At 50.8% G+C, this 22,979-nt stretch overlaps 1 protein-coding gene across 1 annotated transcript in view; it reads right to left on the reverse strand.

The window, feature by feature from the left end:
* Window positions 1-22,318, reverse strand: part of NPLOC4 (nuclear protein localization 4 homolog (S. cerevisiae)) — a 28,694-nt gene extending 6,376 nt beyond the window's left edge. The window contains exons 1-12 of the mRNA XM_009883148.1: window positions 22,304-22,318; window positions 21,807-21,887; window positions 19,105-19,217; window positions 18,060-18,239; window positions 15,588-15,636; window positions 14,679-14,773; window positions 13,280-13,403; window positions 12,470-12,649; window positions 10,843-10,929; window positions 9,194-9,265; window positions 8,321-8,447; window positions 6,139-6,299 (exon numbers count right to left, since the gene is read on the reverse strand). Coding sequence (XP_009881450.1) covers window positions 6,139-6,299; window positions 8,321-8,447; window positions 9,194-9,265; window positions 10,843-10,929; window positions 12,470-12,649; window positions 13,280-13,403; window positions 14,679-14,773; window positions 15,588-15,636; window positions 18,060-18,239; window positions 19,105-19,217; window positions 21,807-21,887; window positions 22,304-22,318 — 1,284 coding nt within the window. The remainder of the gene's footprint in view (window positions 1-6,138; window positions 6,300-8,320; window positions 8,448-9,193; window positions 9,266-10,842; window positions 10,930-12,469; window positions 12,650-13,279; window positions 13,404-14,678; window positions 14,774-15,587; window positions 15,637-18,059; window positions 18,240-19,104; window positions 19,218-21,806; window positions 21,888-22,303) is intronic.
* Window positions 22,319-22,979: the final 661 nt, after the last annotated feature.

The raw sequence follows: 22,979 nt of genomic DNA on the forward strand, positions 1-22,979 counted from the left end.
AGCCGTGTTCTCTCCCGGAGTACACCACTCCCCCGCTATCAGCATTTCTCGGTTACGCTAGTATTTACACAGCCCAAATATGCGGTGTGGCAGCCAGCACCCGGCTCTCACGCTCTGCTCTCCCGGTACATCCAGACGGACATCGCCCCAGCAGGCTCCGGCACGCTGCTCCCCTCCAGCCACAGCCCCCCTTCCCCAGCCCCCTCCCCAAGCATCCTCCGTCCCCAGGAACCGTTCTCTTTGTACAAAAAAAAAAAAAAAAAATAAATCTACCTTCCAGTCTTTGAAGCTCCTTTTAAAAGCAATTCCGATAAGGATCTTTTCTCCTTGAACATGACAGGTTGTTGGCCCTGTGGTTATTTCAGCAACAAGCCTGGTGGCTCGTGGCCTCAGATCTCGCTGGCTCTGACAGGAGCAGGAGGAGACGTGGAGCCTTTTCAGGGAGATCACAGGACCCGAAAGCTAACCTGCTTCTAGATCTCGGTGATACCGCAAGAGTCAGGAATCAAATCCAATCAGACCGAATCAGCTTCCCAAACACAATCCTGCCCCTGCAAGAACGAACCTGCAACAACTCACACATAATTAGCCCATCTGGAATTCATTTTCAAATCTAATTAAGTTCTAATATGCAGAAACATTTTTCCAGCACCTGTTCGCTTTAATCTCCGCCTCTGGGGATTTCCATGTTAAATGCCTTCTTTTTAATGTCACGCTGCTGAGGCCTTCAAGACCTGCACTAGAGCGTTACTACCAAACTGGAACCTCGCTCCCCGCGCGTCGAGGACATGTCCCGACCCTGTCCCTCCCCAGAGAGAAAGTCCCCCCCCAACGCCGGCACTCTTCTCCAACCCCCCTGCACCATTTTATTAGGCAATTACGTTTTAAAGGCCTTCATAAACATCAAGCTGGGAGAAAGACATCTTCATCCTGAACTTGGCAGTCACCGGGGCCCCAGCAGCGCCTCTCGGCACGTTATCGCTGCAGCCCCGGAGCCTGAGACCCGCGAAGCCACAACGCCCACGTGCCGCACACAGCGGCGATCGCTCCAAAGGAAGGCCAGGAAGGGGTTAACGAAGGCGCAAGTATTTGGCTCCTGGACAAACATCAAGCAGCAGGGCCTGGAGGATTTGGACAATGAATCATCCCCCCAAGACGGGAGCAAACTGGAGATTGCATCAGGCGCTGCGTTTAGAGCCTTTCGGACCGCTGTTTGAAGGCAGAAGCTGCAAACGGACGAGGTCAAACAGGGAAAAGGATGGGTGCACCCACGGGGAGTGTGTCGCACACCTCCGCAGCGGGAAAAGCTTCTGGGTGGCTTCGGGATTTCCAGCCGAGGGTGAGCGGAGCATCCCTGGCGGCTGTCAGCCAGGAGGGAGGCTCCGGCTCCCTGTCCCAGGGCTGGACAGCCGTTAGCATCCCACATCATTAGCATCCCACGCCGTTAGCATCCCGCACCGCCAGCCTTCCCCACGGGTTCACTCTGCTGAAGGTACCGCGTAGCCGAGCAGCTGCCTGTCCTTTCTGTGTGTTAATAAAGCCCAGTCCTGCTCTTCCCTCTGCTGACTTCCAAGAGCTTTAGCGGGCAGTCCTGCCCCCTGACGCACAGAAACGAAGCGACTTTTCTAAGAGCAAGGGATAGGTCAGTGAGAGTTGAAACCCTTCTCAGGAGACTCCTCGTGAGCTAATCAAGCATCCTCCTCCCCAGAGCAGCTGGGACATTTAAGGCTAAGAAGGCTTTTCCAGTCCAACATGAACCCTTGGTAGGAGGCCAGGCAGGGGAAGTCCTTCGCCGGTAGTGAAAACTCCCCGCAGAAGCCTCCGCGCAGCCTGGCTATCGCGGTTTCCCTGGGAAGAGGATTTCAGAGTGACCGGGTGGAAGCAACGCGTGCCACGCTGGGGACAGCCTGGCTCAGAGGTCCCGTTCGGCTCGAATCAGTGCCCTGGCTCAGGGCTCTGCCAGGGCCAGATGGGACCACGCTCAACAGATGAGGAGCCAAGGCCCAGGCACCATCTCAGACGTTGTCAACGCACAAAGCACGCGCAGGACTCTACAGGGGCAAAGGGCTCTTTCACAACACCGGTGCTGTTGCGAAGGGCTTTCATCTTACACCACCCCAAGGAAACTCGGGGGAACATTAAGGCAGCTGTAAAATGCAATTCATTGTGAGAATGACATCTTCGTGTTTGCACTGAGCTGATGCAAATACCTGTGATAAGAGACAAAGCCAGCCAGTCCCAAAATCCAATTATTCACGTGTTTCAAAGGGTCTGTAAAACACAGGAATCTCTTTCCCCGGTTCGGTGGGAGGTTGAGATGCCCACGAAAGTACCCGTGGAGCAGAGCAGGCAGGTCTGCGGGGAGCAGCCGGGCAATGCTGCGGCACTGCAAAGCTACGGGCTCGGCAGACTGACGGCAGGGAGCCGGGAGCAGGCGGCCGGCGGGCACGGGGTGCGGGAGCCCAACGGGAGGGATCACAGCCGGCGGGGACACCCAGCACCACCTGCAAGCAACTGCAGCTCTGAACAATCAACCCACAGTTTGGAAGGTCCCTTCTTAGTGAAATCAAAATCAATACGGTTATTTTCTGGAAGGAGATGGATAAAGGAGGAGGCTGCTTGAGGGCAGGAGACAGGGAATGGAAAACACCCAGATGTAATACCCAGCTGCTCCCCCCCACCCAGCTGAGAAACAGGGTGAAGTGGCCATTGCAACATCATCATCCTTATTTACAGAGAGCGGTTACCCCGACTTGTGTGTCTGTGTCTTGACAAGAGCGACTCCTTCATGAGTTTCGTTGCACTGAACTCGCCAAGAAGCGCGTGCCGGTTGTGCAACACTCGAATTGGAAACAGCCCTGTGCTGTGACGCTTCACAGACAGCCCAGGAGGTGAAGGGGGATGTTTTCTTCCTTCTGGCTAATCTTACCTGGAGAGGTATCTCAGAGCAAAGTAACTTGTATTCATGGTCCCCAAAGCCCTCGACTTTCACGCTAGAGCAGAACTCCAACCTTCACAAGCCAGGAAAGCAACGGCCGCGTGTAGAAAGCTCATACTGCCAATTCCACTGGGGTGGTTCCTCTAAGCCGCAGGGCTAGTGGCCAACATAAAGAGAATGGTAAAGAAATCCAGAAATCACAAGGCTCAGGAAAAACGCCTCGCCTCCTGAGGCAGGACAACGCTGGTGCCATCAGTTTTCCTATTTCCATGGAAGAAAAGCCCATCTACGCTGACACACCATCGAGGTGAGTCACGTTCCAGCAGGAACAGCTGCAGCCCCAGGGGACGCGGTAGCTGCTGCTCCCACTCCACAAACACAAAATGTGGTGCAAACTGTGGAAAAACAGCTCGCTGACCAAGGACAGCCACTCCTCTCCTTCCAGGCACCTCATCGCCTGCGCAGTGAAGTCCCCGAAGCTGCAGCTCTCCTGCCTGCAGCGCGGGTCCTCACACCCTTCCTGCGCCTGCAGCGTTACCGATCCAGATGCATTTCTTAACAGTCATCGCTGAAATAACATTTACTGCGAGCGGAGGTAGAAGACATCTTCTTTGAACAACACGACTGAAGTGCAGTTGTTGGCTTACGCTTCACCAGAGACGCAACGAGCAGCACCTTTTCCTATTTGCAAAGCCGACGGTGAATCTACTGCCTTATGCCGCCGTAGACAGATACCAGAGTTCAATAGATTTTTGCCTTGCACCTGGATGCATAGTTGTTCCATAAATACATCCACACTACACAAACATCGGCCTTCTGGTTCTCATCCAATTAGAACACATTTGTATAGCTCCTTTCATCCTAAAGGGCTTTTCAAACAAATACTTGCATATTACATAGAAATATATATATGGACTTTTTTCTCCACCAGTGATAGCTCCTCAGTCCGAGACGAAACGCAGCAACTACTCAAAAGTGCTGCTTTCTCCCCAAAGCTAGCTGGGCGGGCAGCGCAGAGGGGAACCCCCACATCAAGGACTGGGGAGAGAGCTGCTCGGCTCCCGCAGTTTCAGCGGAGAAAGGGGGAACGGGGCGCTGGACCGCGAAGCGGCCATCCTCTGCCGCGAGGCCAAGCACTGGACTCCTGCTCCTCACACTGCGCTTAACCAAACGCTTTGACACCATTGTTGTCACCCTCCCAGTAACTATGAGGTAGTGTCTCTGACCTCAAGCCTCACACATTTAATGAGACCCCAAAGGTTTTCAAAGCCGGCAGTGACTAAGCTTTCCATTGATTTAAGAACATTCCAAAAAAACTAAGAGATCCTCCAGCCAAACACGTTTAAGGCTGAAGGACAATTACACCCGCCAGAGCAGTCCTCAACCCTTCCTTGAGCACACCACGAAAAAGGCAATTACGGATAGAAGTTATAAAACATATGAAATAAGCTGCAGCCCGACCCAGTGAATCAGTGGTTGATGGAAATTTCCACAGAAGGCTGGAGCCATCAGTTAGCATTTTGTTTATCTCCCTGCTTCAGATTACGGATGGGAGTGAAGACCTTATGGGAACACCCACCGGCTTCCTGCTACTCCGAACACCCAGGGTGGCCCACATGTGGGACACAGACCTACGGGACCTCCTGCAAGGCTGCACCCTGACTGTGGCACAGCACGGGCTCCTCCGGAGCAGGACCGCAGCACGCCAGGAGATGATCTCATCTTCGCATTCAGGGCCAACCCTTGCACAACTGAGCTCCGTTGTATCTAAATCGGACCCGGCTTATCAGCTCCGAAGAGCGAGCCGTCTGCATGCTAAGGAAAAAGGCACGGATTCCATCTACCTTTCCTCTCAAGCACTGAATTTAGCCAAGAGGTGTTCCTCGTTTTCAGGCGGTATCAAGACAAGCCAGCAGTTCAGCGTTACGGGCTGGAGGGGGAAGATGGAGTCCCACAGGCTAATTGGCTCAGGCCAGCGTTTCCCGGTCTCGGGTTCAGGCCATACAAGAGCATTTGGACCGGCTCCATTTCTGTCGCTGGTGTACGATACGCTCGTTTCAGTCATCCCAAACGCAGGTCGCTTTGCTTATCCTATGCTCCTTACCGGACAGCTTTAATACAGGCGGGAGGAGTGCTGCGGGCTGAGCAGGCTGTGAACATCAGACACAGACCAGAATGAGATAACTAACTTGGGTGATGGATGGCTAATTAGTTGGCCAGCAGTGCCATTAATTAATTCCTCTCTCCGTGCTCACAGGGCACCAACACACACACGTTTGAGGAGCAGTGCTATTAGCCTCCGCAGAGATCCTGTCCCCGAGTTTCTAACTCGGCCCCGCAGATACAGGGGGGCTGAAGAGCTCCAGAAACAACTGCCAAGGGAATGATGACAGTCCATTCATCACCAACAAGCTGTACCAAAACCGGCAGCAGGCAGGTCACCTGCAGTGCTCTTGCGTGATACTTCAAGTAAGAGTATTTTGGATCCGCTCTGGATGCACGTATCCCCCAGCGCTCTTTGGAGCTTTTTTTTTTTTTGGGAGTTTTCTGTCTGACCCAAGAACAGGACCTGGGCGCAGGCAGTAACTAGAGAGGAAAGCCAGGAGCGCACCCCGGTCCTGCCCTTGCTCTGAAAGCCTTCGCACCTTCCTTTTCTTGCTCAGAAGCACGCACAGGGCTGTCTCTCCTCTTGCTGCACGAACGACACTATCTTTTGTCGCATCTGCTGCCCAGTTGGTGCCCGTAAGCGTGTCATACACCAGTGAATCGCCAGCGCCACATAAGGCACCCGCCGCGTTCACCGCACCGTTTGTGCTCGCACACATCATACGGCTGTGCGGTGGAGGAGGCCGAACTCAGCTGGGAACTAAAATCAACAGAGAAGCATGGCAAATACCGTCCGCAAACACGGAAGAGGAGGTGAATCCAGAGCACTTGCTATGGGCTCTCGGTGGATCACTGCAGAGCTCGTTTAGGAGCTGGATAGCCAATGGCTACTGCTGCACTGGAAGCCGTAACAGCACGTTTACAAGGGGGAAATGGAGCTTAGGCAATTACTTTGCAGACATGTGGTGAACGGTTACTACTGCAAATAGTTCAGACCTCAAAGACATCCTTTCCTGAGCTGGCCATACTGATTTCCAGACACGCGGCAGAGCCGTTTTTGCAGCTCCCCCCACCCACAGGCACGCAGCCCTTACCTTATAGAAGACATCAGGCACATACTGCTCGCTGCTGGACTCCTTGGCATAGCCCAGCTCCGGCGCATCTCGGCAGGGCAGCAAACACTCATCTCGAACCAGCGCCATGCACTGATTGGAGACCTGGTACCCCTCGAAGTGGACCTGGTTGTCGGGACCACCTGGAAGAGAAGATTCTGGTTAAAAATCCCACACGAGACCGATCCGCCCGGCGTAACCCAGAGAGGAACGAGCAAAGAGCACCACGAAACGCGACAGTCTTGCTAATAGCGAAGAATGGCGAGATGAAACCGCTGGTGCTGCTGCACGGGAAGCGCTTCTAGGCAAGAATCCCCTCTAAGCTCTACGTTTATTTAGTAACACGGGTTTTCACAGCTAGCCTAGAGGGCAGACCCCTGGAGTGACACCACTGAGCGCTCTGCCAGCAGCTTAAAGGAGGCGAAGCTGCCCTTTCGGCCGGCTCCTGATAGCATCACCCCCCGCCGCGGGTACCTCCTCTCTTCCCAAACAAAAGCCAGGCACACAGCTCCTACGAGCCCGTTTAATTTCCACAGAACCACGAGCTGCAGATTCAGGGTTGGTCACCTACTCACGTCCGGCATAGGAAGAAAAAAAGTGTTTTCTCAGCCTGTAATGGACGGCTTGGTGGAAATCTGACATGGAAAGTGGAAATTAAGACCCTGGCTCACTGATAGATCACATGCTTGGCGCTTTAATTTGGATAATGTAAGCAACATCAGGTCATATGTCATTAGAATACAACTGGAAAGAGAAGATAGAGACAGATGGTAGGAAAACGTTACTATTTCCAAAGCTAGGAATTCAGGAGGGGATAGGAATTAATCCGTGTAGAGGATTTAAAGGCAAAGTTGATGCAAACTATCCAAATATATTTATATGGCACAAAAGGAAGGAATCAAGTGTTTAAATAGAAACCTGATGGGCTGATTTAACAGAAGAGAATGAAATTATCTGGAACAGAAAAGAGGAAATATTCGTTTTCTACTCTTTGATCTCTAACCTCAATCACTCACTGCTCCAGAACAAACACTCCTAGAAATTAAACATAGACCGAGACATGGGGAAGGCCTGAAAAAGGCTAGTCATCGTCTTCTCAGTAAAACACCTTGCTTAAAAAAAAAGAAAAAAAAGAAAAAAAAAGAAAAAAAGAGCAAGCGAGATACACATCTATCTTTAATGAAAGATGGATGCGTTTAGCAGTCTGGAATGTACGGGCAGCTGTCTGATTGCACGGGCCTGTTAACTGAAAGAGAGCATTTTCACTAAAAAAGGCTCTGGGAACACTTACAAAACCTGGGCTCGGAGGAGGCAATATAATATCACACTTTCAGTTTTCACATTGGATGCTATTTGGAAGTCATGCGTTTGTTTTTTTTCGTTTTTTTTTTTTTTTTCATTGTGCTAAATAGACCCAGAACCGAGCGTAGCTGCTCCAGGGAAATTTTAAATGAATACATGTGTCACCCCATGGAGAACAGCAGATTGAACTTCTAGCGCTACAGCTCTCCCAGCGCATGCCAACATCTCCCCACGCAGCCCGGGCAGCGCAGCCCGTTCCACGGTGCCTCTGGAGACTCGCTGCGAAAAGGGCTAAAATCAGAGGTGACAAAGCAAAGCATTTTGCGGGTTTCTCTGTTTTATTCAGGCGAACCAAAAAAAAAAATAAAAAAATGTTTCCATGCACGGAAGAGCACAGCATCCTACGTAAGGGTTTCCCTGACAGCGACACAAGGGAGATAAAGGTCCCTCCTTTACGCTGAACCAGCCAGAGTAACTTTCAGGATCCAGATTGCCGTGGTTCTGCACTGCCGCTTTCAGGCAACAGAATTTGGAGCTTAAAGATTCGAAACGGAACAGTGAGCAACGGTTATTCCCCCGGCTGCAGGCAAAAAACGCTTTTTGGATCAGAGAGGTGGACGCTCCAGGTCTGACCCTCAATTAACCTTCCTGCAGAGGACGGGGTAAATAATTGTAGAGAAGATAGCCCAAAGAATGAAAAAGTATTTTACTTGATCGAGCAAAGCAAAACCCTTGTTAAATAGGACAGATGGGGACCAGGACGTCTGAATTCTTCTGGCAGAGCTGCATATTCTTCTTCTATGAACAAGAGATAATTCATGTGTAACCGAGAGAGCTGGGGCAAGCCGAGGCCAGTTTATACCTGTAGCCACAACTGTGACAAACTTGGATCCAAAATGACCATCTGGAGAAAGGCGACAGATGTTGGGCTGCTGGTTCTGAAAGTTTCCAGCTGTGATGCACTCTTCTGCACTTAGATAATACGTGTCCTGAGGGAAGAGCAGAAATGTCAATAAAAAGGACACTCGCGATGTAGCCTAGACCTATTTCCTTGGTCTGCAGCCAAAGAAAACTACCAACACCCTAGTAAAACATGCTTTCGTAGAACGTTGCTGCAGAGACTGGGAAAAGAATGTGACCTGTCAGCTCTCCAGCCCCGAGCCTGGCTCTCACCGCAAGGACTGTCCCACTTCTAGTTCCACCCATCTTTACACACCTTTTTTTTTTTTTTTAATTAATTTATTTATTTTTTTTTTTTATAAAACAGGGTTTCATTTTCCAAATAGGGATATCGTTGATTTTACAATTACAGGAAGCCGAGAAGGTCAAAGTCTGAGCCACGTACTCCTCACAAAGCCCAGCCCATCCGAACATCCTCTGGCTGAGTCACTTTTGCTCACTGAGTTTGCACCTCGCACCACCCCGGTCCCACCACTCTACTACATTTCCTTAAACCACAAGCACCATTTTCTGAAAGCAGAGCGGGTGACGGACTGGGGGCAGCTTTGCCTGCCACCCAAACAGCTTCAAACCCTGAACAGTGCTCTTCCATCTCAAGCTCCCTTTCCCGCAGAAGCTTCTGAGAAACCCATCTTTCACAAGAATTCCAGTCCCAGCGTCTCCTCCAGGCCTGTGCTGCCCTGGGGCAGCGCTCCGCTTGGCACAGCCAGCGTTTATGCGATTACAGAAACCTCCAGTACCAGCAGCCGTAATTAGCCGCACACTTGAATCTCACCTTGTTTCTGCTGTATCGCACAGTCCCTTTCCGTGTGTCTTCAGAGACCAGATCAGTAAATATCCAGCCAACCTATAAAGAAGTGTTATGGAGAAAGTTGCTTTAAGAAAAAAAAAAAAAAAAAAAAAGAAAATAAGAAAAAACTCAAACCAGAAAAGAGCTTATACATTTTCTCCTAGCAGGACAAGATGTTCTTGGCTCCTCGCACGGCCCTGCTGTATGCTGCCTGAAGGAAATGGCTCTCCCAGCTGTGCCGGGCTCATTTGAATCCGATTTCCAGGAGCAGCATGCCAGCTGGCCGGCCGGGGGCACCTGCAGCTTTATGTTTCACTATGGAATATTTTTTCATGGAAAGATCTGGAGGCTGCAAGAGGCCTCTCAGCCACTACCTCCTCCCACCCACAGCAAAAAGCATTTCCTATTGAGCGTTCGGAGCAAAGCAGCACCGGGAGCGCCAGCAGATGACAAAGCAGCTCACATGATCTCATTTTGAGGCTCGCAGTCACTAGTTAAGATAAAGCTCATATGTTCCCGCTGGAGTGTGATTCATTCCAAATCGGAGCCCGCTCCCATCCAAAAAACACATTCCTGTTTTCTGCATTGTTTGCACATAGGAGTGTAGCTGTGTACACACACACCGCTGCGTGAACCCTTCTACACACACGTGCTACAAACAGCTCCGGAGCTCCCACTGCATTAACCCTTCGGCGGAAGAACCGCTGATTCAGACTCCTAGCGGAGCCCAGACAGACAAAAATCTGCAACCAGCAGTGTAAGCTGACGCGTTAAGTCATATTGATTAAAAATATCTGATGCGAGAAGCAGAGGAAAAGCATGGAAATAAACAACACACACAGAAGCTTTGCTTCAGACACTGGCAAAAGGCTAAAGATCTTATCTTCAGAGAACAAAAGCCCTCGCCACAGATGTTTACAGTCTACTGTACTGAGCCTCTTCTGATTTGTGTTTTCTTTAGCAAGTCAAATCTTGTTTGTGTACATCTCATTCCTGGCGTTCGCGCAAACCAGAAAATTTCCCTAACCGGAAAATATCAGTACAGGTTTGAGAGATGTCAGGAAACCAGCGGATCCCAATGTCCACACGGCCCGATCCGGCAGGCTGCGGGCACGAGGGGAAGAGAGGGGAAGAAAGGACCGGCACCTCCAAACCGACGCACAGCTTAACTCGCGGCAGCCTGCTGGAGCTGCGCCAAGACAGGACCCCCCCGGCGGAGAATAAACAACAAGCAGGAGCCTCTGCTCCTGGAATTGGAGCACCAATTCTGTCAAAATGAAGCACAAACTCGGAAAGCAACTCCAGCTACATCTGCGCCAAATTAGCACTCACCGGGGAGATGCTACTGGGAATGGCTCCTTTCTGAGGAGAAATAAAGGGAAAATCGTGTTTCTGCTTCTTTGCTACTCCCTTTGATGTCATTCATGACAGAGGACTGCTGACTTCAGCTGCACAGCCCTGCTAGACGCTTGTGCTCAGGAAAATGCTCGTTTTGTTTTTCATACCTATAAGCATAAGAGCTACCGACACTTAAGCTAGATTTCAGGTATGCCCAAACCGTGGAGCTGAAGAGAACTGCCAACGATGTTCTTCGTTGCCAAACAAAGACGCATGAGATCCGACAACATCCTAACCTTTCTCAGTCCAAGCTTTGCAGCGATCTCATCCACAACCTCAGCTTTTGGATCTTCCAGGATTTCCAGGCTGTTCTGCGTACCGATCTGCAGCAAAGAAAAACTCATTAGTAAGACAGAACCGGAAAAAGCACAGTAGGCTCAGCCATTTTCAGGAGCGAGGCAGAGGATGGAAGCAGAGGTCTGTTTCCTCTTCGGCATTACCACTGACCGTTTCACCCCAGAGAACTCACAGACCCATCCCGTCAGAGCTCTTCGACTAAGTTTGCAAACTACGTCGGGGTTTATGAATGAAAGACTCAGCATTTACAAACAGATCGTTGCTGTTTCCGAGCACTTTGGAAAAGGCGAGAGATCGTGTAATTTTTCCAAAGCGCTGCGTTGAACCTGCCAGTTTTGTACCGCCATTTCGTTTGTTTGAATCTTTGAGCAGCAGAGAGGCAGAAACGCAGTGAATCCAAGAGCCCGCGCCCAGGCCTTCCCCCCGCGCTCCGGAAAACACGGCTCCAGCTGGGGGCGTTTCAGAGGCAAGCTTTGTCGTGTGGGGAGATGCCGTGCCAAGAAGCACAGCAGAGACTGCTTGCCAGGAGAGCAAAAGCTTCCTTGCTTTTACCCCGCACAACTGGAAGCAGATGAACTTCCAACGCAGGGGCTCAAGAGTGATACTGAAACAATAGAGGGCACGGCTCTGCTCGTGCTGGAAAGAAAGGGAAGAACTTATAAAAGGCTTGTGATTCTGCTGTCACACACACGCTCCCAAAGATCCATTTGTTCTTTTCCACTGACAAATCTGTTGCATTTTACTCTAGCCATGCTCCAAAAATCATCAAGAGGAAGAAAACATATGACCCACCACAATATGTTTGTATACATAGCGTCTGCACTTAGAATAAGTGACTTTGATCAGCAGTGAAGAAGCCAGTAGGCAAACTCAACTTCAAGCCGAGCCTTGTGTTGTGGGCAGAGCGGCTTTTCCATCTCCATCTGCAGCTCTCCGACATCGAATTCAGCTCTCGGGCTCCCGGGGAGGCCAGGCTCGGCGGGACCCGCTCTGGCTGCAGCCCCCCGGGGGAGCTCGGCGGTGCCGAGCGCGGTCCTGCGCGGTGCCGTGCACCATCTAGCGGAGACTCCCGCCTGCTCCGAGGCATCAGATCTCATCCTCGGCCTCTCCATCAAGGCAGCAGACTTCCTTTTGCTCTAATTTAGCTGCTTAAATTTTCCCAGAGAGCTGATAAGAAATTGAAGCAAAGGCCGCAACTTTTTTTTCCTAATACGGAATTTGTTTTCAAGCTGTTCCGTACCATAACCTTGGAAATCCAGCGATCAAGGAAACATGTCAAATGAAATCTACTATTATGAAGTCTCTCTAGCTTTAAATCATCTGAGCACAGAGGAATGTAAAACAAAATGTAAAAATAACAAAAAGCAAATCTGGGTTTTAAAATTCTTTCAGCGGCAACAACACACACACACAGAGATACAAATCCCAACACCTTTTTCACGGGATGATTTTCTTACGGAGCTGCAGTCGGAAATACTGCATGAAGTTTCCCAAACAAAATTACGCTTCCGTGTTCCCCCATTATCTTTAGGAGTTGACACCGACGCCACGGCACCCAGCTTTTACCTGTGGGGGTTCATAGATGGCAGCGACCTCCGCCCGGATCCCCAGAGGGATGTCTTTGTGCTCTGTGTACCGGCCATACAGATACCCAAGATGTTGGTTTCCCGTCTTCCGCCAGAAGTCGAGGAAGCGATCTGCAATTGTGTGGTTCTCAAACATGATGTTGTCAACATGCCTGTATTTCTGTTTGACAAAGTTCAAGCGTCAGGCCATCCTCCGCTAGGTCCGTTCAGTTTGCTCATCGCCAACGCCTTCCCCAGAGACTCCCGCCTGCCCGGCACGCACGCCACCCCTCCCAGCCCGATCCTGCCAGAGCGGACAGGTAAAGCTAGCTGCGCCCTCCCTCTCCCCGCTGCTCTCTCCAGCACCGCTCCCCTGCCCGGTGAGCAGAACCCGCCACGGGCTGGAGCGTGGGGAAGCGCTGAGCACCCCCAGCACCCCGCTAGCTTGGCATCGTTACTAGGGTCGTTATCCCGAAAGCCTTCGCAAGTAAGAAAAGACAGCGAAGTTTAAGAGGAAACAAGAAGAAACAGTGGGTGGCCTTTTGGATCCCATGAGGAAAGAGAGTGGAGATTCAGCGCTAGTGGTGCCAGCTCAGATGTCCTCCACGTTAAGAGGAAACTGCTGAAGCAGATACATTTTGGAGTCCTTTTCTGCAAGGACTGAAGACCTTAACAGCCATTTCCCCGACAACTGCCAATACGCAAAGGCTTCTTGCTCCAAGTTGGCCGTTCTTGAAGTCATCTCTCCAAAAATAAAAGTCAAGTCCCTCCTCAGCTTTAAGCAGAAGGGCTCCTGCGAGCTCCGTCTCACCTGTCTATTGAGAGTGATGGCACTTGGCTGACACTTTGTGCAAATGCCTTCTGGCCAAGGAGGGTGCCCTTCACAGCCCGATTTGATCTTGCAGCTGATGTTTTCCAGGGCAACAAATTTCCCCCTACAAGAAGGAAAAGAGAAGGCTGCTGTTACCACAGTAAACGCTTTTTAAAAAAAAAGCAAGTGGCTAGAAATATCATGGAGGAAGCAGGGCAGAGGAGACAGGGTGGCACCAACGCTCTGCATCTTCAGAGGATCTCAAACCTCCCTGCCAACTCCCACGGGTACACGCTCCACTCCTGCGGTCCCCGAGTAACCTCTGCTGCCCACTTCGCGAGGGAGGTCAAGAGCCGCCATGTGGTGCCCGACTCGGGTCCTAAGCAGATATTCGAGCAAGAGCAGAGACAGAAAACTCTCGGGACCCTGCTTAAATAATTTACGCAGCACGTGGGAAGTAACAGATTATACCGCTAGGGCAAATCAGAGCTCCTTTCACGTGCACGAGGCTTCCTGCAAAGGGAAGTTCCCTTCAAATCAAAGTATTACAGAATTGAGCTGCATCTCACAAAGACATCAAAAAAATCCCAACGGCATTTAGGAATAGGAGGGAGAAGGTTACACCTCTGCGTAACTTATTTAAAGGAGCTGCATTTCAGAGCAGAGTGGGCTCCTCGACATCACCGAAGGGGACTTTAGATCCTTTGCTGAACACGTGCGCCCCAGCGAGGCATAAAGCAATAAATACTTCTTTCAGCGCTTCCTCTCCGCTCAGCACTAATCTGGCCTGTGTCACCACAGCATCCTCCATCCCACCGCGGGGCAGGACGGCTTATTTTCCAGTCAGCGGGTGGTGAACTGCGTCCCCACGACAAGAAGGGGTTTGAGTAAGAACACACAGAGTGTGGGACAGAGCAGAATTGGGCCCTGAGGAATGTTAGGCTCATCTTTCTGTCCTGTTCACGTCTGTAGGTAAAAAAAGCCGCTCATGAATAAAAGGCCTCCAAGTCCACCACTGTCCCAGTGCCTCTCCGCGAGGTTTGAGAACCAGGTTTGGAGCTTGGTATAATCAGGGAACCTCCTTCCTTCCATCTGGCCTTCTCCCCCCATCAGTAGTGTTTCCTGGGAGCAATTACATTGCCACAGCAAAAAAAAAAAAAAAAAAACCCAACAAAATAAAAAGACAGACTTAATTTCTTTTTTTCTTTTCAGCCTTTTGTGCGTGAGGTTTTTTGGTTGTGTTTTTTTTTTTTTTTTTTTAACATGTTGCTTTTCTCCTCAGTTTGCCATTCAACAGTTGTATCCAACACTGCTCCGGTGAGAGATCCATCTGTACTTTCATTTGTACTTTAAAAAAGAAGCTACAACTACATTCCCTTAAACACAGAGATTTTCTTACTTGTCTGCCCCTCCGGTCAGCTTCCTGATGTAGGCATGGAACGACATATGCTTCACAGGAGGTTCCAGATGGTTTAAATAATCCTCATCAAAAGGCTGCCAAAAACACCACACAAAGAAAAGCCAGGTCAGACACCTGTCTGATAATACATTGATCACTAAACAAATGGATGTTCGAGAGTCAACCCCACCGGCTCTCAATGTGGAAACAATCAAGAAAATTTAGGCTCATTTTCAAGGCAGCTACTACCGTGATAGAACCAGCGGGGCCGTACAACGGCGAGTTTTATTATCGCCTCCTACTTTTGTAACAGATTGGCTCCACAAATCAGAAAGAGCCTCAAAGGCAAAATGCTTTTCCCTTTCAATATCCAACAACAAACAAAAAGCCCAGCTGCTCAAACAAGGCCAAAGAACTTCCAGAGCACGCGGCGGGGAAGCGGGGGAACAGCCATCCTGGCTCGCAGCGACTTTTGAGGGATCACTGCCTCGTCCCATAAATTATTTAGCTTAGCACATTTGTAGGCGTTACGAAAGCTGCCCTCAACCTGAATAATACGTTGTTAAACCGGGAAGTGCTGGGATCCATGAGAGAGGGGATGAACTGAGAAGATCCAGGCAAGAGTGAAGAGGGAGGAAAATTAGAGCTTTTCTAAAGCACTTTCTGTTAAACCCATTACTGCAGAAAAACAGGGCATTGACCAGAATAAACCCAGGGCCACGAAAGCCCAGAGCTTTAGTGATCCTGGACGCGAGCCGGCACCTGTGACAGCGCACGGCAGGATTCTGACCCAGAGCTGCCATGCCTACGTGGGCAGCGCTCCGAGGAGAAGCGTTCGTACTGGAAGAAACCGAATCCACGAGGACATGCTTTGGTGTGACTTCCTCGAGCACTTCTCGGGGCTCTTACCTCCAGCGGTACGCAATGCACACATTTACCCAAGGGGCCGTGGCGACACCTATTCAAAGGTAAAGAGAAGTAGAGTTAAACCTTATTTAATAGTGGAAAACCCAGAGCATAGAAGTTGCCCTAGACTAACAGGTTTGGTGTGGAAGATCTGTGCAATCATATGGCTCCGAGCAACTCTCCACCCACCAGGGAATATTACAGAGGGGTCACCACGAGATAATTTCACATAAAGAGACAGCAACAGCTTCAGGTTCAATCTGAGAGTCCCGGGTCTGATTCAAACCCTCCTAACGCCTGTGTCACGGGCAAGCGGCTCTGCTCTCTGAACAGCCACGTGAACCCACGTCAGGTCACAGCTTCTCAAGTTTTACAACCCTGCGTTGGGGTTGCGTTTCAATTCAAAGAATTTTCAACCTACGTCACAGGGCTGGCCTGTGCGGTTTTAACAAAAAGACAACCAAAACATTCCTCGTTTATCGGGGGCTAGAGGGTGGTCTGGAACAAACGGGGAAGGATGAGTTTATCGGACAGATAAAGACCTACTGGTTAAGTTACAAAACAGAGGGGAAAACATCTTTTGAGGTGATGGCTTTAAAAAAAAAGGCAAAACAACGACAAAAATCCCTCCACACCTCTGCCCCAGCACTAGGTCCGTGCGAGTTTTCAAAGGCAGCCCTCCAGAGAGCAGCACGGATGTTGGCTCTTGTAAAGACCAAATGGATGGGATCCAGTTGCAGCATTGCTTTTAACAAAGTATTGTGGCAGATAATGCACATAAAGGACCACTAAAGGCTGCTAATGCACTCAGCCGAGCGCCAGCATCCCTTCACGTTTAGATTGATATGCACTCGCAAATACAGGAACAAGCCCAGACACACTCTTTTTATCATAAATATCCACCACTGTGCTTTGGCTCCCCGCTAAGAACAATACCTTCATTTATTCTTTTGAAAAATGTGGTCAAGTTAAAGACAATGTTTTTGCCATGGAGCGGTGGGTTTTGCCTTTATTGTTTCAATAATGTGACACTTCCCTCGTTTATCATCAGCCTGAAAAGGTTAGATAGGATTTGCCACGTAAAGGCTACGTCTCTCCAAACTTCCTTGCTGCTGCAGCACTAAAGATAAACCATATGGAAGACAACACAACGGGGAAGGGCGAGCTCTTCTGTTTTAGAAGGAATTCCTGGTTGCCTTTAAAATTTTCGCTCAAGCCATTTCAGGAGTGACTTTGCAGAGGGGTCCAGCCCCAAGCCAACAACCAGTACAGACATCAGGCCAGGAGCCAACTGGGACGTTGTCAACGATGAGCAATAAAAAACAACCATCCAGACAGAGGACATTTTAGCAACATCAGTGTAGATTTATGGTGGTATTAACTCACCATTGTATTATTACCTTTACAAAAAAAATACAAGCTGCTTTGTTTACCTACGCCTCTTGCAGCTATAAGTTTTGGCAAAGCTCGACTTTGTTGCATTTCTGTGAGCAAGATGGACTCCCTGCTTTCACAAAGGTTAGAAAGGCACGTGATGGAAAGGAAGCCAAAAACTAAGCAGGCAGAGACCCAAGTCCGCTTCCCCGTCCCTGCCATTGGATAGTTCCACTCACTCCCTTCCCTTCTGTGTTTTTCCTTCATGAGGAGCGGCTGGATTTGAAGACGCAAAAGTGCTCCTGCTTGGGACATCCTGGTGCCACGTGCACCCCCCCCAGCGCCCAAGACGGCGATGCAGGGTTGTGTGGGCTCTGCCCCAGCCGGGAGAGACCGCACGGCAGCCGGGAGAGGCGACAGAGCTCAGGTCTCCACTCAGACAGAGGAGCCATCTAGCATTTAGAAAACAAATCTGCCCTTGATGCTCCCCCACTGCTGGCTGCGTGATGCTGAGCCAGCGGTTCCAGCCGAAAGCGCGTTTCCCTGCGCGATGGAGACCTGGCCCTGCCACCCGTCACCTCGGGACCCAAACAACGGGGAGCTACATATTGAGACCATATGGAACAGAAGCTACTGCAGACAGCAGGCTCCCGCTTATTAAGCAATATGCCACACACAGAGCATAACCTAGTATTTCTACACAGCACCGGCTGCCAGGACATCCCGGGGAAGAATTCAAAGTATTCATTTTAATCTAGGGAGCTCCAAATGTTTTAGGAGCACAAAATACACGATCACAAGCCCCATAGCAGGGGCCACCTTGACCAGAACAATAGATGCTCTGAGTGAGTCCTTCCTGGCAAAGACCTTGGGATTTTGGTATCTGCTTCCTTCCTCGGCTCGCCAGAGCTCGATTTAACCTTCCAGGACAATGGCAAGGGCTGTTTTCCCTTGTGAACGTTTCAAAGGCAGCGAGGGACGGAGCCGTGGCTCAGCGGCAGTTCCCATCGCACGCTTCCTGGCTGCTGGTTTCAGACACGACATTACAAGCTCTGGTGAGGCACAGACGTGTCGGCAGAAACACAGTCCACCCATACTTACAGCTGCTGGTCTCGATTTCGGTAAATCTTCCCATCCTGTTTGATCAGATACTGGTCGATCTCATCTTCCACCACCTGAGGGGCCCCCACAGGCCGCAAACTTTGGGAGACAGAGGTGTCCATGGTCTCTGAGGAGGAGCCAGCCGGGCTCGAGGGGTAGAGAAATAGCATATCGCCATGCCTACGGGTGTGGAAAACCAAAATAACACATGGGCATCAGTAGTTGCTTCTGGGTAGCAAACCTCCCGGACCATGGAGGAATGTGTAATTTATCCCAAACCTCCTGGCCCACGGAGGAACGTGTAATTTATCACGAACTGCACACAGACTAGCAAACGTGGCAGCCCAAAGCCATCCCATTATCCACCTCTTTCTGCTGCTTTGGTCATTCGCACAATAAATGCAAGTCTTTTCACCAGGAGATAAGACCGAGGGGAAAAAGATGAAGAAAAAGGCGAAAGGAGCCTACGGAGAGAAGCAACAGCTCCAGCAGGGAGAAGGATTAGCGCGGATCCCTCAAGTCACAGCCTTCCCGAGGCAGCTGCCAGCGCCGACACATTCAAGTGACAAGCTGCACGCGGCGGTAACAGCTCTTGTATTTTTAACCAGCTTAACGTTATTCTTGACATGAACAGAATGGAGACATTCCCAACCAAACACGAAGCGGGTGAACCATTTGCCACCCCTGATCTGCCCGGGTGCTGGCTACAGAAGGCAGGAACCCTGGAACCAGGGGGCTACCAGACTCTGGCACCAATGCAGTAAAAAAGGCTAGCGCGAGTCAGCAGGGCCGGGGGAGCTCGCTGCAGGCTGTAAAACAGCAACCAGGAGACCTCTTCCTGCCTCACCACAACACGAAAACACGAGGCAAGGAGCCACCGAAGAAATAGCTGCCACAGCCTCGCACATAGTCAATTTGCTCGCCCCCATTTCGGCATGTCAGGCGAGCGACAGCTTGGAGGGAAGAGTTCAGGCCAGCTCAGGGAAGAGGCCCCCCGTTGTACAAAGCCCCCCCTCCACCCACCGCCCGCTCTGTCAGGACTCACTTGATTTTCAGTAAGTTGAGGGATTTGTTTTGTGACGCTGTGATCTCTCCTGTCCTGTTTCTATTGGTGTAGACAGAAAACCCATTATTCCTGAAACCAAATTCTTTTGCAACCTGAAAGAGAGAGAAGAGCGGCAAGGTTTAAGATACCTCACACCCCCGGTCAGATGCTGAAAGCGGCTCAGAGCAAGCAAGTCCAGGGAACTACTATTGCAAAACTTTAGCGGAATGCATCTGCATTTCTGAAGAGCGCAGGATAACTGAGAAAAATAGAACCACTTAGTAACACAAGCAATCTATTAAAAAAAGCAACTTAAACAGAATGCGTCTCTCACTCACACAAATGCAGTATTTCATCTAAATCCAGGCAAGCGCTGTCATGACTAGAGGGGGGAAAATATCCTCTCCATTATCCCAGTTCTCTGGCTCCAGCCTTGCCAGACACACCGGCCACAGCATTCTCACCTTCCTGTGACCAGAATTCCTCAGTCCAGTTCTTCACCTCTGAAGATCTTTTGCCCTCGGCTCCGCTCTCGCCTACCAGCTGCTAGATGACTTTCACTCAAGCTCTTCCTGCTGTTCTCCTTTCTGTTTTTCTCCCTTTGCCTCTTTTCTCTTGATGGAACCTACCCTCACAATAACCATCTCTACATCCCCAGGCAGTTTTTTTCCCTGCTCATCCACTCACAAGTTCAGTTTAAGGCTGCTTTACTCTTAATCAGTGAAATGCCTCTTCGTAGCAATAGCAATTTTCACATTTGGCCACTTAAAAACATAATCAGTTTAAAAGTGGCGTTCAAAGTTTCTCTAGATGACCAGTTTCTTCCTAAATTCTTAAGTTAATAGCCTTTATTTTTATTAGCTACACCTCCCCGAGGCGTTGGTAGGGCTCAGCGACTGAACACAGGACAAATCTCACAAGCCACAAACACAACTGTCCTGTGAGCAAAGCCATGGAACGCAGTTTCTCTACCGTCAGCTTCGCTGCGATCCGCAGCAGGTGATCTGCCGGGGGCGTGGAAGCACGACTTCCGAACAGTTCACCTCCCGCGTTACGCCTGCCAGAGTTAAACGTGAGCTCGTCACGCCAGACTTCAAGTTTTTTTGGGGGGAGGCAAACTCCACGATATATTAACAAAAGGCCCCAGTTAGTTCCTAACTCGATTCTAACCTGAATGCACCCGAGCGTTTACTTTCAGTACTCGTCCTCGGATGCGCTACAAAAGGCGGAAGACTGTCGAGGCCCTTATCCCTCTGGAACGTGCTTTCTTGCACGCATCTTTCGCAGCTTCTGTGGAGTCACCAAGGAGGAGATCTAAAGCAATTGGTAGCACGGAAGAAGCAATCTGATGCCTCTTTAATTACAGCTAACTAGCTAAATACAAAACCCACCATATGGATTAACATTTCAGTGTTAAAATCCACAGCTATTAATACGCACAGATCTTAGGTGGTAAAATTTGCCACTTCTCTCTTTGAAGTAAGCCCTATATTAGGAAAGAAACCCAAACATTTCTTGTATTCAGCTCAGCAAGAGGATACAGCTTTCCCCAGACCGACAGGCAATTTCAGTGAGTGCCGATGCTTTTGTTTGGAGGGTAAGCGGTTGCAAGCGCGATTGTTCCACGCTGCCTCGGGTAATGTGAACCCTTGAAACTGAGCAGCTTGTTCTGCACAGGTTCCAGAGATTTTGAAAGCGATGCTTTTTCCCTGGGGTGAGACTGTTTCGAGACTGCAGCGGGTGTCTCTTACCCAGCCCTGAAACCGGTGAGGGTTTTCGCTTGGTCGGGTGGGGATTGCTGCCCTGGTCTGGGCCCAAGCTTCCAACAAAGCAAATGACTCACAAACAGCAGAAGGTTTTCGGTCTGCTCCCCTTCCCCCTCGCAGGGGGAAAGGAAATCTCGCTGACTAAAGAATGGCCCTTCAGGCACAGGAACACAAAGTCCTTCTCTTATGAAGCAAAGAAACCCTAATCTGAGAGTTCCAGCTTACAGCGGAGTTCCACGAGGGAAGGAAATGGAGAACTGCTCAGTCTTAATAGCAAACTTTAAACATTAAGCAGTTGCATCAGACCAAAGAACAAGCTACAGCCAACTCCAAACGTGACAACTCCAACACTCAGTGTGTTCTCCTCATCCCAGGGTGGAAATCTCTCCCAGGAGACCTCAGAGGCTCTCACAGGGCCTTAAGATCTCGTCTTAATTCCTTCCTTGCTCTCTCCAAAACCACAGGCACACAAAACACACTCAGATGATATTCAAAGTGCAAATCGAGCAGCTGGGTTTCAGCTGGCTCACGCCTGGAGGTCAGTCCCTTTGCACTGGGCTTTGACTACCAAATGGCTTTCCTGTGTCATCATCAGCCTCTACTTCCCCAGCTGCCGTTTCTTTGGGAGAACACTAAAAACACGTCCTCCCCCAGGAAAGCCCCCACCCCAGGAAACTCCAGCTGAAAAGCCGAGTGAGTTTTCTTCTTTAATTTTGTTATTTTCCCTCTGGAACAGCAATGAGAAAACTGGCTTTGGCTACACCAATAAAAACGCCGTTTTCCACAAGGCGCGCCGATCCTTGCTACCGTCAGCACATTTGCCCAGCGAGGTGAAGCCCGTGTATCCCGTCAGCGAGAGCCGCTGCGCAGGCTGAGCCGCAGGAGCCCTGCCTCGTCCCGCAGGCGAGCGGGATGGCGCCGAGGGGCGCGGGGTACCTTCTTGAGGAACGTCGCCACCGTTTCTCGCTTCGTGGCTGTGATGCGCTTCACTCCTTCTGGCGACTGCACGCGGATTATCTGTGGGGTTAAGAGGACAACCCGAATTAGTGACGGGGACAGAGCCCGCCCTGTGCTCGCAGCCTGCTGAAGCCAGGTTGAAGTCTTCCGCATGCAACACAGACTATCCCCACCGCTCCTCCCTCCTGCTTTTAATGCTGCTCTTCAACAGGGTGTGCAAATGCACATGGAAGTAATTTGCTGGCGGTCGGCAGCGCCGGCCCGACGTTTGCATGCCGCAGGACGAATCACCCTAATGCACGGGGCACGGCAAGAAGCTGGCACCGAGAAAAACGCTAACACTGCCTTCTTCTGTCAAAGCTCTGACCTCAGATGTGGAATTAAACTTTCAGGAGGAGGGTGAATCAGAGCTTCCATGGGGGCAATTTATTCGGTGCCTACACACAAACACTGGCCAAACTGGTACTAATGGGCACCTGCGCTGTCGTCATGTTTCCAGCCACGTTACTGACGTGTAGCTTCCACCGCTAGTGAAAAGCCGAGGAGAAGAGCCAGAAGGCTCAGGCTGTTCCTGCGGAACACTGAATAGCAGTTTTGCTGCAGCCTGAAGTTAGAAATGGGGAAAAACGGCAGCTTTGGGGACAAAAAGCCGGGGACAATTCTTCACACACCGGCAGGGAAGTGGCAAACGTAAATGTTGGAGTCCTCGCGCTGCCGAGGACTGGAGAAGTGACTCAAGTTGTTCTAAAGAGAATGTTCACCTGCTGAGATGCAACGCAGCGCCACGTTCAGGATGACAGCGAGTGTGCTGAAAGGGGGGACACGGGAGGGACACGGGAGGGGGACACGGGGGGCTGCCAGCATCCCGGCATCACCTCGCAGGACCCCCTTTACACCCCCCCAACCTCCAGCACGGAGCAAGCTCGACCTGACAGGAAAGGGAAACCTTTACGGTACCGACGAGCCCCTTCCCCGGTGGTGTCGCCACCCGGGCCGAGACCGGGCACCTTCCCCCGGGACACCCCCGCCCGGGGCCGAGAGGGACCCCGGTCCCAAACCCCACACGCTCCCTGGGGCGAACCCACGGGGAACCCATCCACGGCCCGGCTGCGAGGACGGGGGGGAGAGGGGCTGCCGGGCCCGGCCCCGGGG

This window comes from Charadrius vociferus, unplaced genomic scaffold (assembly GCF_000708025.1).
Source record: "Charadrius vociferus isolate BGI_N301 unplaced genomic scaffold, ASM70802v2 scaffold2704, whole genome shotgun sequence".
Taxonomy (NCBI): Eukaryota; Metazoa; Chordata; class Aves; order Charadriiformes; family Charadriidae; genus Charadrius; species Charadrius vociferus.